An 18169-nucleotide genomic window follows, 5' to 3' on the forward strand; every position below is an offset into this window, starting at 1 on the left:
TAACCCTCTGGGGGGGGGTGCAACTTGTTGGAATGTCTCAACCATCATCCACGGAAATCCATGTGTTGATAGTTAATTTTCAAAAAGGGAGATAACAAATTTTTGTAAATCGTAACGGGCTACCATATCTTGAAAAAAAAAAAAAAAAAAAAAAAACGTAATACGCAGATACAATTAAGACTTATAATTTTCATATCCTGTTTTTTTTTTTTTTTTTTTTGTGTATCAATTCTTTAAAGTATTCTTTATGGACTGGTACATGGAAAGTTTACATATTCTATAATAATATTTCAATGTTGCTTTCATGACAAAATTTCTAAAATAAAATTTTAATTTATTTTTAAAGATTTAAACTATTTTAGCATTTTCGTAAAAAAAAAATGATCATTATCTGAAAAATAATAATTATTGATAACATATTCAATGAACCTCACACTTCAAAACGCAAAAGATAAAAAAAGTTAAACACATTAAAATTTTGGATTTCAATCTTTGATATCGAAGGCACCCTGTGAATTTTTTTGATTTTTTCTTTTTACACTCGCTCACACTCTTACCACAAAATGAGTGTATGCTTGGACTTAAAGGGGTCGAACAAGAGTACAAATGAGGAAGAGGGGGCATGAAATCCCCAAAAATATATTTATACAACGAATATGAAGAAAAAAGTTGCACCCCTATAAAGTGCATTCTTTACTTATTAATCGGTGAAAAATTTTATATAGATTAGATAATTATCTGATTTTTGGTAGATTTTTAAAGACAGACTGTTACGAAAATGAAAAAAACTCCATAAACTTTGCGGTCACTATAAATTATTATATAAAATAATTCATTAAATTATTATGTCAGTGTTAAAATCAAATTAAGTATTTGTAATAAAATGTTTGTTTTATTATTTGATAATATAAGAAATTTTGGCGCTTCTACACTATTGGGACGAAATTTCGAAATCGTAATACTGAATTTCACATGAAAACAATGGTATCTACGTATTCCTCGTATTTTTAAGATGATTATATCCAAAAATTACGAAAATCGATTAGGTAGAAAAAATTATTTATTAAAGAAAATAAAAAATAGAATTTGATGAAAACGATCATAATACACAGGAGAGTTCAAAAAGATAATTTTCCGTTTCAGTTTTTAAAAGATGGCAGCAGTTTTTCATCTGCTAACACGATTAAAGTTTTTTTTCAATAATTCAGTAATATTCAGGTAATTTGGACTGCATATTTTGGAAGCTACCATTATAATTTATTAGAATTGACAAAAAAAAAATTAGTAGAAACCATTGTTTTTTTATCTGAACACTCCATTTATCGACTACAAAATCTCGTCCCAATTCTGTAGTAGCGCCGATTTTTTTTTTTTTTTTTAAGTCCTTGGGCGGCACCTCGGCACTATGCAGATGGCGGCTATTGTAAGGGGCGATAACTCCAATTTATTTTTGGTCAAATAACGCTGTAAATAAGTAGCAAACAAGATTTTTTTTCCCGAACAGAAAAATATTTTAAAACCGAAACATTTATTGTATAAAAATGTATCAAAATATAATTGTAAAAACATTTGTTTAAAAGTCTACGTAAGAAAATATAATTTTAATAAAACAATTTTGTAATGAAGCAACATTGGATTTTTATAAAATAACTTTTTTTATTTTTTTAAGAAATACACAATTTAAATGAAACATTTTTTTTTAAATTAAAACAACTTTGAGGGATCAACAATAAATTAATAATTTTATTTTACTTTTACCAAGAAGCGCCACCTGACGACAGTTTAGTGAAACTCACCAAGATGGCTGCCGTCCGCATACTGCAGAATGCCTTTTGTTGTTTCGTGAACAAAAAAGTGTTAAAAGTAAATTAATTTTTTCTAAATAAAATATTTGTTTTATTATTTGATAATACAGGAAGTGTTTTTTTTTTTTTTTTTTTTTAAATTTATTTTTTTTTATATCTTTTTTTGTAATAACACAAAATGTGTTTAAAACTAAAGTAATTTCTTTAATAAATATATGGTTTCGTTTTTGTGCCTTTCGTTCGGTTTCGTTACATAATCAACGTATCCACTTCCGGTAGCTTGATTTTTTTCCGAGCAATGATCTTGGACATTACCTAAAACATATACAATTTTTTTTATTATTTATTTATTTATTTATTTTCTTTTTTTTTTTGAGACGTGATCCTCTCATGTCGGAGATTTTTTTTTTTTCAAAAGTAATATTCGACATTTTTTTGTTTGTTCTTTTTTTTTTTTTTTTTTTCACTAAAGTAACTCTAAGTTGAACCACTAAAAACTTACAAAAGTAGGTAGAAAACGAACACTTAGAAAAATCAATTTTATTTTTAAACAACAATATACAAGTAAAAATATTTAAAAAAAAAAAAAAAAAGAATTATGGGAGTGCGTAGGCGCCTTTAAAAACTCTATCTCCTTCAAAAACGGTCATAATATGTGTTTTCAATCGATAGTTATTCAATAATGGACCAGTTTTCCTACCTAGCAAAAATTGACGAGTTTTCCTAAATTCGTCCATGCACATCTATAAAGAAGCTCCTGTCAGTTCGTCATATCTAAGCTTGGAAATAACATTTTTATTTTATCGTTAAAAATGCGCAGATTGACCGGACACTTATTAAGAATGGCTTCGTTCTTGTTTTCATATTGAGTAGAAAGAATTTCAGAAACAAAGTTAAACTCTGCGTCTGGCCTGACTCTTTTGCCAACAAGTGAGACGACTCACAAGAACAACACGTTTTAGAGTGACAGGCGCTCAGTTTGTTTAATGTGCAGAAAATTGTCTTTTCTGTAACCGTCAGTTGGCCTGTGTCAACGAGAATCAGGCAGACGTACATGTTGTCATGAAGTGAACACGGAAATGAATTGAAAGGCAGGGGTATTTAAAGAAGAAAAAAAAAAGGTCATAGGGATAGTCAACAAGAAAAGAAAGGCCAGCAAAGAAACTGGGAGGGCGGGTCAGAAATGAATGTGTCTCCTTTAAAAAAAAAAAAGTGCAGGCAAGAGAGTTGAATGTTGTGCAGATCAGATAGATCACTGCTCTAACCGTGCAAGTGGTTCACCGTTGCTAAGCAGTTGAACCACAGTTGCTAGACAACAGAAGACCAGTGTGTGTGTGTGTGTGTGTGTGTGTGTGTGTGTGTATATATATATATATATATATATATATATATATATATATATATATATATATATATATATATATATAATGATTGATAAGAATAATGGAAATAGTATTCCGACAAAATAGAGAAATAAAAAGGAACAAATCGAGTTATGTGTTCATCAACGTTTCGTCTTTATTCCGAGACTTCGATATATATATATATATATATATATATATATATATATATATATATATATATATATATACTAGCAAGGAGACCCGATGTTACCCAGGAATGAATGAAGATCAATAAATGATTCATCCTCCCATATTTCATTTCTATAGAAATCGATAAAATCGCCCATTTTCCAATCCTCCCCGAAGTTACTTAGACCACAATACACTGTAATCTACACTGAACTGTACAGAACCTACTGTTTATTTTATAACATTATTTTCATATGATAGCTCGAATTAAAGTTTAAAATGCAAATATCAAGTATCGTGGTTCAGTTGTGTTCTAAACAGAAACATTCATGTCGAACGCGCCTCTGTCATATCAAAGAACCTACTGTGGATTTAATATGTGTTATGCTGTTAAGAAAAATAAAATTTAATTAGTGCGAATTCCTCGCAGAAAATAAACTGTTAGGATTTATTTTCATGTAGGCGCCATTTTTATTTTAAATAAAGGAGCGGTACCAAATATGAGATTTAATGAACCGCTTCCTTCTTTTGCCAGTCTTGGGTCGATTTAGTCCTTTTTGAAAAAAATAAAGTTTTGATTTCAGGTAGCAAGCTATCAGCCTGAAAGTATCACGTAGAAGTGCATATAATGAGAACAAACATCTACCAAGGTGTGACTACAATTTATGAACATTAATGTTTCGACAACTTTGGAACGAAGATCGAATTGAATAAACATCTATGTTTTCTTATGACTGAAACACAACAATAGATTGTAAAGAATGTATAAGAAAATTTTACATGAAAAAAAAAAAAATCCAAATAATAAAATAAAATTTTCTATGTTTAACACTATTGCTGCAAAACAACATTGATTTCTTGAGGGAATCACCTGCAATTTAAAACGAGGTCAGATTTCAGTGAATACAATTATTCATAGAAAGAATGCAATGATATTTTCGGATATGAAGGGAAGCGAGGTTAGATATTAGCGGGTAGATTCACTAATGTATAAAAATCGTTAGTTGAAAATAACAGGAAATAAAAGGATCAAATTAATGAACATAAAATGAATATGATGTCACATGACTCAAAGAGAGAGTGTGTGAGAAAGAAGAACAGTCTGTTTGGAAGTACACAACGCATGGACATGAAAATTGCGATTCGCTGACAATATATGATTAAACAGTGATTATCAACCCTTCTCTTTGTCTTCCCTCATCTCACTAGTGATTTGGAATGGAGATAGAATTGAATAAACCTCTACTGTCTTCCATCTTAGATCGATTTTTTATTTATTTCTTGAAAAACAAACTGAGTTTGCATTTCAGCCAGCATCCCTCGGCCTGAAAGGATCATTCAGGGATACATAGTAGGAGAGCAGCTACGAAAATATGAATAAAATTTTTGAACTTTCATGTTTCAGCAACTTTGGAACAGATATCAAATTGAATAAACATCTTTGTTTTCTGTGGTTATAACACGGGATAGAAGCAACAATAGATTGTAAGAATGCAAAAGAAAATATTATATAAAAAAAATTACAAATCAGAAGTTATATTTTCTATATGTTTAACGCTATTGCTGCAAAACGACATTGATTTCTTGAGAGGAGTTACCCCCGTTTTTTAAAGTGAGGTCAGATTTCAAAGAATGTAATCATATGCAAAAATGGCAAACGACCAAGATGCTGATTGTAAGACACACACACGCGCGCACACACACACACACACACACACACACACACACACACACACACACACACACGATTTAATCAGTTAACAAAACCTTTTTGGTAAAATGAGAAAGTTGTAGATGGACCATAAAAGATGCTCATCAAAAATAAGACCAACTAAAGTGAACTAACCTGCAACCATTGCTCAATTGTTTATGACCTTGTGCCAAATTGTATAATTTCATACAATAAAAAAAAAACACGGAATACAAATATCCTTTAGATCAGGCATTTCAAACCTATGGTTCACAGGCCGCATGTGGCCTTATACAAGCACACTTGAAGCTGGTATAAAAGATACTGTCTGTCGTAATTTAATGGGGGGGGGGCGATACAGTTTTTATTATTTTTAAGCTGCATGCGGTGTTCACTGAAAAAAAAGTGCACTTTTCTGGTATTTCAAACATTTCTTCACGTTGAAAAACAATACATCACATTCTATTAATTTACTGTTTAAAATTTTGTTACTTTTTCTTTTGTGAAACTATTTTGTTATTTTATATTAAAGTTAGCATAGACTTTCATTTTCACGATCCTATATTCTCAGTCAATATTAACCTTTTGTTGACCTCTTCATATCTTTCTTTCTCATAACCTGCTAACATATGCACTGACTCACTTGAATAATCAACAGTTATGTCTGAGTTCACAAAGATATCGTATCATATTTTTCAAAGTTTTTTTTTTTAATTTTAAACATTTCAATTATTGTCTTATCTTCGTATTAATACTGTTTCATGTCCGTTCATTTTGGTTGTAGAAAAAGTGCTGAAAACGCCACACGTTCCTTTTCTTATAAAACTGGTAAAATTAAACACCAGGTTAAAAAAAGGGGGTGGGGTAGATAGCTGAACTGTATTTACAATGTTACAATTAATCAATTTCAGCCGTTTTCTTATCCGTGTTGTTATCGAAACATAGGCATAAGTGTGGTGTTGTGTGATGTGGTGTGTGTGTGTGTGTGTAGGTGTGTGTGTGTGTGTGTGTGTGTAGGTGTGTGTGTGTGTGTGTGTGTGTGTGTGTGTTGTTTAAGCTTTTTACATTTTTTTTCTTTAACTCATATTAACAGGTTTACTGTTGCATGATTACTTCCCTTCAAGACCCTTCCAGATTTTTCTACTAAAATGTTCTCTCATATCTGACGTCATGTCTGTTTACTTATACCATAGACTTTCGTTCTCACGATCTTAGATACCTGGTCATCAATAACTTTTATTAATCTCTTGATCTCTTGTCTACCAAATTTTTTGTTTCGCACCCTAACCTTTAAAATATCTACTAGCTAACTCACCCACTTAAATATTTAACAACTGGCAACATCAAATCCAAGTTTTAATTTTTTTTTTTTTGTTTATGAAATCTGTATGACGAAATTTAAATCAATTACATTTAAGAAACTGGAATATTTTGAAAGAGGGAGTGTGGAGACAAGATTTTTATCAACCGTGGCATCTTTACTTTATGAGCACATCTCCATCTTGATTTTATGTGTGCGTCTCCATCGCCACTATTCATGGAAATACCTTGAGCCTTCTCTTGGCCAGCCAAGACAGCAAGACATCCGATTAAATTTCATAACACTTGCATATACATTTCAAGAAGGATCATTTTATTATTATTTGCATCAGTATTGGTCTTCTCAATTTTTTTTTAGTGAACTATTTAATAAATCATTTTATTTAATAAATTTGTTAACTATTTATTAAATAAATCAGTTAAATAAATAGTTAACTGATTTAGTAAAAAAACAGTTAATAAATCAGTTAACTGTTATTAAATAAATTAGTTAATAAATCAGTTATGTGTTATTTCATTAATTATTTAACTATTTATTTAATAAATCAGTTAAATAAATAGCTAACTGACTTATTAAATAAATAGTTAATAAATCAGTTAACTATTAATATTTAATAAATTAGTTAACTATTTCTTTAATAAATCAGTTAATTATTATTTAATAAATTAGTTAACTATTTATTTACTAAATCAATTTACATGGCTAGGTTTATTTTTGTTAAATGTATGCATGCATTTGTAAGGTTCAATAAATTGTTGCTTTCAATAATTGTTGCAAGAAAAAGTTTTGGAATCACTGATAAAGATGGTTTCATAATTGTTAAGAAATGACTTACCTGCTTCTTGGTAAAAACATGGCACTTTCTATGAACACTGAGCCAGAGAGTAAAATGTACCAGCAGGTGCTCAGCTCACCTTGGCTGAAAGAAAAGAAAAAATTATTCAACATAATTCACAATTTCTTTCCTTTTTTAAAAATAAATATTTATCTTGGGTATTTAAATTTGATGATTGGGGTAAAAAAAAAAAAAAATTCAATAGATGTAAAAGTTTAAAGACAAATACAAAAGAAGCATTTTTTTATAAGGGAGTCATCACTTATCAAGGTCTGAAGGCCACCCGAGGATAAAGTTTAATGGTAGTTTAGTAATTGTTAATAATGTAGATTGGGTAGAATTTTGATTATTTAAGGGGACGTCTCAACAAGAACTTGTTTATATTGGATGTGAAGGCTACCATATTGTAAGCGGCTGGGAAGCAGTCCAATGGAACAGTGTTCCACATGTAGTTCTAGGAAAGAAACTTTGTTCATGGAATCTGCATTTAGATTTAAGCACAGATAAAGAGTGGACAAAATTGTTGATAGTGATTGTAGCTAGTTGAGTGTTTTTTGTGAAAGTTAGACAAGAGGGGACCATAGATTGGGGCTCAGAAGAGTACTTGCCATAACAATAACGACAGAGCAGAGACAGGCTCGCAACGTCTCTTCTGTGGGAAAGAGGTTGCAAGGAAGAGAAAAGGGCATCACCTACTAGGTTTCGAAGCTGGCTTTGAACTCTGTGATGGCAAGATAGGGCGCCCCGAGCAGCTCCTGCCCAGATGTGGCAACAATACTCCATTTTAGGACGTATTTGAATGTGATTGAAAAACTCACAGAAAAATTTTAATCTGAAAAAAAATCAATAAAGAATTTCTTTCTCAAATTGTTTTCATTAATCGAACATTTAATATTGAATATTTAGCGGGTGGAGTAGCAGCTATCAATGGTGGCAAAAACACCACCGCCAGTGAGATATGCCGCAAGAGTCACTTTGTTTTACATGGCTAACCGAACATCCGAAGTTATATATTATATGCCTCATACTGGATTAAATAATGCCCCAGGGTGGGGGTGACTTCCTAATAAATTTGACAATATCTTCTTATCATTTTTGTGGCCTTCGGGGCAAGATCAAAGTGTAGTATCTGTTCCGGCAGATGCTGCACTTAAGATAATTTGTACCAGTCAATGGAGGGGAAACCCTCTATACTGGGGCAATTATTATTTTTGGTAACCAGAGTGACCCCTTTTAGGGGAGCTGGTTTTTACCTCACATTAAAAACGGCCTTGTGCCTAATTTGCTCAGTGGGGGAGCAAATAAATACCATCTTCTTATCATTTTTGTGGCCTTCGGGGCAAGATCAAAGTGTAGTATCTGTTCCGACAGATACTGCACTTAAGATAATTTGTACCAGTCAATGGAGGGGAAACCCTCTATACTGGGACAATTATTATTTTTGGTAACCAGAGTGACCCCTTTTAGGGGAGCTGGTTTTTACCTCACATTAAAAACGGCCTTGTGCCTAATTTGCTCAGTGGGGGAGCAAATAAATACCATCTGTTCCGACAGATACTGCAAGCAAAGACCAGATGTGGGGGCAACCCCACATGCCTGACCTTTAACCAGCTCCCATTTCCCACCTCTCGGGAGCTGGTCCCCTTTTTCCATTCCCCCTCCCTTCACTCCTCACATTAAAAATCGGCCTTGTGCCTAATTTGCTCGGTGGGGGAGCAAATAAATACCATCTGTTCCGGCAGATACTGCAAGCAAAGACCATATGTGGGGGAAACCCCACATATAAGACCTTGGTCAATGTAGGGGCAACCCTTCATACCAATTGTCACTATCCACCTCCCCTACTCCCCGGGGAGTTGGTCCCCATTTCCCCTTCACTCCTCACTTTAAAAATCGGCCTTGTGTCTAATTTTCTCAGTGGGGGAGCAAATAAATACCTCAAAGTGTAGTATCTGTTCTTCAGATGCTGCATTTCGATTTCTTGTTCTCTTTCGGTGGAGGAGCAGTCTTTCACGACTGAGACAATTTTTTATTTTTGTACCTTTTCTCCACGTTAAAAACGACCCTGGTGTCTAAGTCTGTCCCGTGGGGAGGCATTGTAAATAGGTACAATAATATCAGAACATCTCCATTTACACTGAACATCCACAGAATGCCAACATCAATATATTACATATGAAAGAGTCTGCCGTGGAATTTTCATAGGTACCACTAATTATAAATGAATACTAAATGAATAAGGATATAGGATGATATAAAATACATTATTAATAATATATTCAAGCATATTTTACAACCTATAAACCTATATGGATAAATACTTTTTGCAGTTTTTAACAAAAATCAACAATAATATCAGAGCGTCTTCATTTAAACTGAACATCTACAAAATGTCAACATCAATATATTACATATAAACGAGTCCCCTGCGGAATTTCCACAGGTCCTGCTAGTAATAATGATAATAAGACTAGAAGAAATTGGAATCAAGGGGAAAACTGGAAGTATACGACAGACAGTAATGCTGAAAACAGCTGAAATCTTAAGGAAAACCCTATAAGTAGAAGTAAAATAAAAAGATAGCAGAACTCTACATGGAACCAAAAAAACTGAAACCACAAAATTGTAAGATAACTACGCCCTCCAAAAAATCGTAGTGCTGTCGTCGATTGACACCACACCAAATAGATGTGAAGGGTCAAGGAGAATGGAAAGACCGAGGAGAGAAAGCACTCATCAAACATCTACTGGATAAGTGCAAAGAGTGCTTGGATCTTGGGAGGGTATGTTGCCACCCAAATTCCAGTGAAGGTCAATGGTTGTTGCCAACAAGAAGTCAATCATAAATGGCTGTTTTGATCATGCAAATTTATTTGCAAAGGTTATCGAAAGAGATGGAAAGTACTGGAAATCTGTGGAGACTCGTTGTCACTCAGACTCCAAGGAACACCACCCAGTGTTATTGGTGAGTAATCTCTGATGCTGAGATGCTTAAGAACTCCTAGTGATTACAAATAATAATAATAATAATAATAATAATAATAATAATAATGTCATTAAAAAAAAATCTACTGTAATTTGTGTCTTTTATTTTACTCCCCCAAATTAAATCCACAATTAAGAAACAAAAAATCTGATATGAATTGTATGTGATTAACCTTATTGTTTGTGAAAATTTGAAAAGGCTTGTTGTTTTCTTTTTTTCTTTATTTCCCTTTTCCATCTTTTCTTTTTTCTTTTTCTTTTCCTCCTTCTTTTTTCTTTGTATTTACTTTTTCGTTTTCTTTTTATTTCCTTTAGCTTTCTTTTCTTTCTTTGTCTCTTTTTTCTTTACTTTATTTTCACTTTTCTTTTTTTTTCTTTCTCTCCGTCCCCCTTTTTTCCTTTTTCCCTTCTTCACTCTCTTTTCTCCTTTTCTGTGGCCTTGGTATAAATTAACAAACCAGTCTTATTCAACTTGTTTAATATGCAATAGAAGTATAACTTTAATATAATATTGGTTTCTTTATTTTTAGCGTCATTTTCAAATACACTATTTTATAAACATGTTGGCAAAAAAAAAAAATAAATTGAGACATATCATGTGTAAGATGAAAATTAAAACTCAACAAATTTGACAAATTTCTACTGATTTTATCAGAGAAGCAAGTTCTTGGTTCAGATCAAAAAATTATCGTCATCATCATCAATTTAACATATTAGCATGTGTTGAATGATCTTTAGAAATTGACTACCTAATCTAATCTTTCTCTGACCAGGTCTTCATTTATCCTTCTTTCTCTCAAATCCATCCTTATCACTTCCTCCTATGTTTTCCTTGGATTCCTCTGCAAACGGAACCTGCTATCTCGACTGCTCTATACCTACTAACCCAAGAACCATTCTTGTAATGTGACCAAACCAGCAAAGTCTCCTTCTCTGCACAAATCAATAGAGCACATGTTCTGGAGGAATTGGATTGGTTAGTTTTGCAGCTTCTACTTTTTATCAGCGATTTCCATAGACTTCCGATTTTTCCGGGAAGATAAGATGTAAATATTTATTTACAAAAGATTTATGTTGCATAATAGTCGCCACAATTCTTTGTATCTACAACAAATATTGCTGGCGAGTGTAAACAGATGTGTTGTTGACACATCGTAGCATTGGTCATAGTCATAATATACATAGATTGTAACAGCAGTAGAAATAATTGTGTCTATGGAGTTGATCTGTCTCTTTCTTTTTATAGCAGCATCTGTAATAATTTGTCTAATATTAATAACAACAGCACATATTCGTTTTCATATACTCCTATACCTGAGAGAGGTTCTCCGAAAACGTATCTGTTCCCTTTTAAAAGCACCATCTAATATTTTATCTTTGAAGCATCCTCTAATATTTTGTGATTGAAACATTCTGTAATATATTATCTTTGAGGCACCATCTAATATTTTATCTTTGAGATACCATCCAATATTTTGTCTTTGAGGCATCCTCTAATATTTTTTCTTTCAGGCACCATCTAATAATTTATCTTTGAGACACCACATAATAATATATTGTCTATGAGACATGATCTAATATTTAGTCATTGAAGCAATTTTTAAATATTTTGTTTTTGCATCAATCTTTAATAGTTTGTCTTTCAAGTAGCTTTTAATATTTCGGTACTTATGCAGAATAGGAACCGTATTATCATCAGCATATTCCAGGCAGGTTACGTAAATCGTCAGAAGGTGCTGAATGAAAACTTTGTGTATGTGTGTGTGTGTGTGTGTCATTTTTTTTTTTTTTTTACTGCAAACGATGGCCAATGTATAAAGTGCTAGAAAGCAGTACAATATTAAGAAGAAGACATAATTATAATCGAAAAGTCGTCTATGGTAATTTCAATTAAAAAAGGTACTTGGGCAGGTTACAGACCGTGCTGAAATAATAACGTTATTATTTAGAAAGCCATTCTTAATATGATCAGTGGGATGCTTTTTTACTATTCTGTATTCACATCTAACAATTTAATAAACAAAAGATATCATTTGCCAATTTTCAGACGTTGCGATTTCATTGGCTGAACGTTTCGGCACCTCCTGGTGATTTATGTAACTTGTCCAGCATATGCCCATGATAACGTGGTTCCTATTTTGCACAAGTAGTAATATTTCAATAGTTTTTTAATTAATCTTTGCAATGCTGTGGTCTTCTGTGGAAATTGAATATTTATTGTTTTTTATAACAATTTTTAGATGCAATCCATGAAAGCTTCTGTCGATCAATCAGTCATTTATACTTTTGAAATAGCATATTCCGTATTTTGCATAGATAGCCTATTTGAAATTTTTCTTTGAAGCAATCTGTAATATTTTATCATTGAAATAATTTTTAAATATTTTGTCCTTGAAGTTTTTTTTTTAGTTTGTCTTTGCATCAGTATTTCATATTTTGTATTTGAAGCATTCTTTAATATTTTGTGCTTTAAGTAGCTTTTAATATTTCAATTGTTATTGAATCTTGGAAATTTTGTCTTTGAAGCAACCGTTGAAATTTTGTCTTTGAAGCATCCTTTGTAATTTTGTCTTTAAAGCAATCTTTGAAAGCTTGTCTTTGAAGCAATTTTTGAAAGTTTGTCTTTCAAGCAATCTTTGTAATTTTGTCTTTGAAGTAATCGTCTTCTGTAAAAACTTTGAATATTTATTGTCTGCTGTGCCAACTTTTACATGCCTCCTCCCATATATAAGAAATCGTCTGTCTATTGATCGGTTGGTCACACTTACTTTTAAAATATCATATTCATTGCTAAATGAGCTGATTAAATGGACGTATCTTTAAGAATCTCCGTTCTTGTTTTTTTCCCCACTGAATAATTCTTTTTGCGTCTATTTCTTCCAATTTGCTTTATAGAGTTTTAGTCTTTGGAGAAAGGAATTCTTTTGTCTGGTCAGTATTGATTTTGCTCAGTTCTGCTAAGTAAATCACCTTCATTACATGACGGTACAAATACTAAACTGCACCCACCCACCACCCACCTTCAGAAAGAAAAGAAAAGAAACGAGCATAAGTAACAAATAATATCACCAGAGGTTAAAAACATGAGAGATAATTTCAATTCGCAATTTGTAGATCCATTGTTCCTCTTCTTTGCCGTTCGCTAATCTCTAACACTTATTCAATAGAATAATCATATTCGACCGGGAAACATTTCAATTTGAAATGTCCTAAGTAGGCAATTTTCTAAAACTTATTTCCTTTCTTACAGAGTTTAACCTCTACTTCTAAACAAATTGTAAAGAGAGAAAGCACACCCTTGACACAACGCCCAATCAGAAGGAAGGTCAATTGTTAAAATCGATGAATAAAATAGAATGGCAGCCAAGAGAGTATATATTTTCACCAAGGTCCTAGATTAAATTTTCATATTTATATATTTTCACCAAGGTCCTAGATTAAATTTTCATATTTATATATTTTCACCAAGGTCCTAGATTAAATTTTCATATTTATATATTTTCACCAAGGTCCTAGATAAAATTTTCATATTTATATATTTCCACCAAGGTCCTAGATAAAATTTTCATATTTATATATTTTCACCAAGGTCCTAGATAAAATTTTCATATTTATATATTTTCACCAAGGTCCTAGATAAAATTTTCATATTTATATATTTTCACCAAGGTCCTAGATAATTTTTTTTAAAATCAAAGGTCCCTTACCCACTTATCAAATGATTACTAGTGCCAGAACGATTAATTGTAATCGAGAATCATAAAAATCGGAATTGTTTATGGTGTCGGCTTCAGAATTAATAAAATTTGTGTCTATTTTCCAATGTTGAAAATGATTCTTTTAATTGACTTTTTTTTTTTTGTTTGTTTAAAATTTAATTTTCCATTGCTCGTACTAATTATCAAATGATAAATATTTATTGATTTTAAACCAAAATCTATATATCACCCCCACCTCCCACAAGTGTAGTTTTAGGTTTACAAAAATACATGCACAATTTACATGGGGTTTTATGGTAAACCAAAAATTAAAAATACGACAATTCTAGAGCTAAATATTTAGAAATTTTAAAAGATTCGGAATCAGTAATTGTATAAGAATTGAGAAAAACATTGAAATCATCCTATCTATATATTAATACGATAGCGTGTGTGTTATTTCTTGTGTCATTTAATTGTTATGTTCTTCCATTGTTATGTTCTTCATAAGTTTTGGTTTCAGTTTCGATTATAGCTCATGGCACTCCACTAAGCTATTTTTTTTTTTTTAATAAATAAGTTTATCAAGAATTCTTCATAAGTTTTGGTTTCGATTTCGATTATAGCTGAAGGAACTAAAGTTATATATATATACATATATGTTTTTTCATAAGTTTTGAATTCGATTCAAGTTGATGCACTCAAATCATATGGATATATTTTTTAATTTTTTATAATATATAAAAATCGATAGAACATTAACTCTATAATAATATATACGAAATCTGAAAGAATTAAAATATCATATTTAAGTGTACTTTGACCGGGCTACGCTGAGCGCCCCTGCTAGCTTAGATAAATACTTTTCAGTTTTAACAAAAGAGCTACAATAATATCAGAGTGTCTCCATTTATGCTGAACATCTACAGAATGCCAACATATATTACATATGAATGATTCTCCTGTGGAATTTCCGCAGGTCCCGCTAATCATTAATAATTACTATTAACTCCTATTGAAACATCAGTTTCAGATTACCAAAGTTGAGCAATGTTTGATATAGCCAGTTCTTAAATGAGTGACTTGATTAATCTCGTTTTGCAGTACACTGAATAATTTGGAATGTTTAGCTGTGTGCATTTCTTGTTTCAAAAACTATTTGAAGTTTCTTATGTTTTACTAAAAGTAAGAACTTGTCATATACTTTTGCAAGTGTGATAATTTATTGTGTCATTTTCCAAGTTCATAATATGAAGAATATTACTTTTCACACTTGTATCTTAGGTGGTTGAGTTTCGTTCCCAGCTTCAGACAGACGCTCATCTAGCCGCGATAAGGATCTGTGATACAGCGAAACAGTTTGTGGATGACTAAAAAATACTTTTCTTGGGTTGAGCATATTAGTGAGTTAAATAACAAACTGCCACTAGCGTATAATGTAATGCTATTTGTGTAAACAAATAAAGCTTACAGCGTCTGGACAATGTTTATCATCGTGATTTCACCTACTTAATGTCAGTTAAAATAGTATAGTGATTAAAAACGTTGACTGTCATCTAACCAGTTGAGTTTTGTTCCCAACTTGAGACAGTTGCTGATCTAGCTGCACTGAAGGGATGTGATACAGAAAAACAGTACGTCTGTAGATATGTGTGTCTGTAGATGTGTGTGTGTGTGTGTGTGTGTGTGTGTGTGCGTTCAGCCATTTACCTCTTCTATGGCTTCCTAGTATTTGTGAAATCACCCTGACTTTTAAGGGACTGAAAGATCTATTCGTTTTAGCCATTTAATAAGTCACAAATATTAGTGAATTTGTGCGATCTAAGCTTTCAGCATCATTTGTGTCTGTATGATCGCATTTTAAGTCAGTCTACATTGCTTTCTGATGAGAAAAAATACTGTTTAAGTAATGCGGTGGTTTGATAAATTTTATTCAGACACTGCTCAGTCCGAAACAATAGTTAAGAGATGGTATGCTGACTTAAAATGCGGTCATACAGGCACGAATGATGTTGAAAGCTTAGATAGCCCAAATTCAGTAATTGTTCCAGAAAACAAAACAAACGTTTTTTTTGCCAATTGTAAATTGAAGCTGCATGAGATAGTAGAAGGTTTGAAGATATTAGAAGACATTTTTAAGATGAGGATTGATTATTCATATTATTTGGATTCTTCACTGAATTTTACCAAGTAGTTTATCCGTTATGCCAGAGTCTTATGCAAAACTCAGACAGTTACGCTTTTCTAGAGGTTGAAGGTTCAATCCTCAGTGTGGGCAACACTCAAAACACAACACGTATATTAAGTCTGTTGCCAGGGTCGCTGGAAAGATGGTGGGATCCTTCTACCGCTCCAGAAGATATCTCACTACTGATGCAATTCTCTATCTATATAAAAGCCAAGTACGTCCAAGGATGGAATACTGCTGCCATATCTGGGCAGGAGCTGCTAAAAACAGCCTATCCTGCCTTGACAGAGTACAAAATAGACTTTGTGGCTTAGTTGGGGATGCTCTTTTCTCTACCCTGCAACCTCTCTCCCACAGAAGAGACGTTGCGAGCCTATCCTTGTTTTATCGTTATTTCCATGGCAGGTGCTCGTCTGAACTCCAATCTCTGGTCCCCCCTCACCAATCTTTCATGAAAAACACCCGTCTAGCTGAATCCACTGTGAAAAATTTCCCCCACTCTTTATCTGTGCCTAAATCAAAACGTGGATTCCATAAATAAAGCTTCTTTCTTAGAACTGCACGCCTGTGGAACTCTATTCCGTATGCCTGCTTCCCACCTGACTACAACTTGGATGTCTTCAAGTCCAATGTAAACAAATTCCTAATGAACCCCCCCCCTTAAGTAAACACTTCATCAAATCTCCACACTAACGTACTGTACTTGCAATAACCCTTATCCCTGAGTGGCTTCTGGGCCTTGATAAGTGGTGACCACTGTGTAAAAAAAAAAAAAAATTGCGAATTACTTAGAACTTCTACTCAGTCATGGTTGATCAAAATGAGAGCACGTTACTCCTGTAGATTAAAGAAAGGGTTCTATCCAAAATTCTGTGCAGATTTCTGAGTTTGACAAAATGATTCCCGAGTTTGACAAGATACACCTGAAGATGGTTAGAAGTTACATTAGAAGTTAAATGTTGTGAAAATAACACTCAAGATGAGAACAGTAGTCTTAAAAATCCAAATAATAGAGATTAAAAGGAAGTGTATTCAGCATTTTGTATGAGCAATTGTCAATAAAAAAAATGTGTGAAAAATGAATGCCGCATTTGCTCACAGTTTGCATTTACAACTCAGGGTGTTGTTCATGAATGTTTTAATGCAGCAAAAAGGCATTCTTGCAATATGTGACAATGGATGAAACATGGATCCACCATCTCACCCGGAGTCAAATCAGCAGCCAACTGAATGGACAGCAGCAAGTGCAAGCTGACCAAAGATGCAAACATCAGAAAGATTTCTTGGCTTCTGTTTTCTGGAATCTGTATTTGATTTATCGATTACCTTGAGAAAGGAAAAGATACAGCGAATATTAGCTGGTGCATTATTAGTGGATTTGAAGGAAGAAGTTGCCAAAAATTGATCACAAATGAAGACGTGTTTTCCACCATGTCACAAGTCGATCACAAAAATGGCAAAACTACATGAATTTAACTTAGATTCACTTTCGTGCCAACCCTATTCTGCAGATCTGTCTACCGGTGACTACTAGCTGTTTGTAGATCCCAAAATAATATTCTGGGGAAAGACATTTGGCAGCAAATATCAAAAACTGGAGTTAATTTGGAGGCCAAAGACAAGTCGTTCTACAAAAACAATGGCATCGAATTGTTAGAGAAGCAGCGGAATTAGTGTATCATCCTAGATGGAGATTAATAAAGTCAATTTTTCTCTAAAATTGTTGTTTTATTAGTTAGGCCCGAAACTTATTGAGTGATGTGTTGTATATTGTTCATGTGCATATATTTTCTAGAGATTATAAAGTATAAGAACAGAAAAATGTTCGTATCATTTGGATTATTCTACTGGTCTCATCTTGAGTATGATTTTTGCAACATTTCGGTCGATGTAACCTCTGACCTTCTTCAAATATATCTTATCAAGCTTTGGAATCTTTCTCTCAGACTCAGGAATCTTTCTGTCGAATTCAGGATCTACACAAAATTTGGAATGAACCCCTTTATTTAATCCATGGGGTAGCATGTTCTTGTTGTGTCAGCCAAAGTAATTTGCAATTGTATTTTGAATGTCATCTGCACTGAGAATTGAACGTTCAACCCCCAGCAGAATGTA

The 18169-nt window shown here is 32.7% G+C and overlaps 1 protein-coding gene across 13 annotated transcripts in view; it reads right to left on the bottom strand.

Moving 5' to 3' along the window:
• Positions 1-18169, bottom strand: part of LOC145259913 (rap guanine nucleotide exchange factor 6-like) — a 917527-nt gene that overhangs the window by 556351 nt on the left and 343007 nt on the right. For all 13 annotated transcript variants that reach the window (XR_013864228.1, XM_080117853.1, XM_080117856.1 and 10 more), the window contains exon 4: positions 7184-7267. Coding sequence is in view for 12 of the 13 variants with exons in the window: in XM_080117853.1 (XP_079973979.1) it covers positions 7184-7267 (84 nt within the window). In the remaining variant the exon portion in view is untranslated. The remainder of the gene's footprint in view (positions 1-7183; positions 7268-18169) is intronic.

Source organism: Euprymna scolopes, chromosome 35 (assembly GCF_053919585.1).
Source record: "Euprymna scolopes isolate OS-2025 chromosome 35, ASM5391958v1, whole genome shotgun sequence".
In the NCBI taxonomy this organism is placed as follows: domain Eukaryota; kingdom Metazoa; phylum Mollusca; class Cephalopoda; order Sepiida; family Sepiolidae; genus Euprymna; species Euprymna scolopes.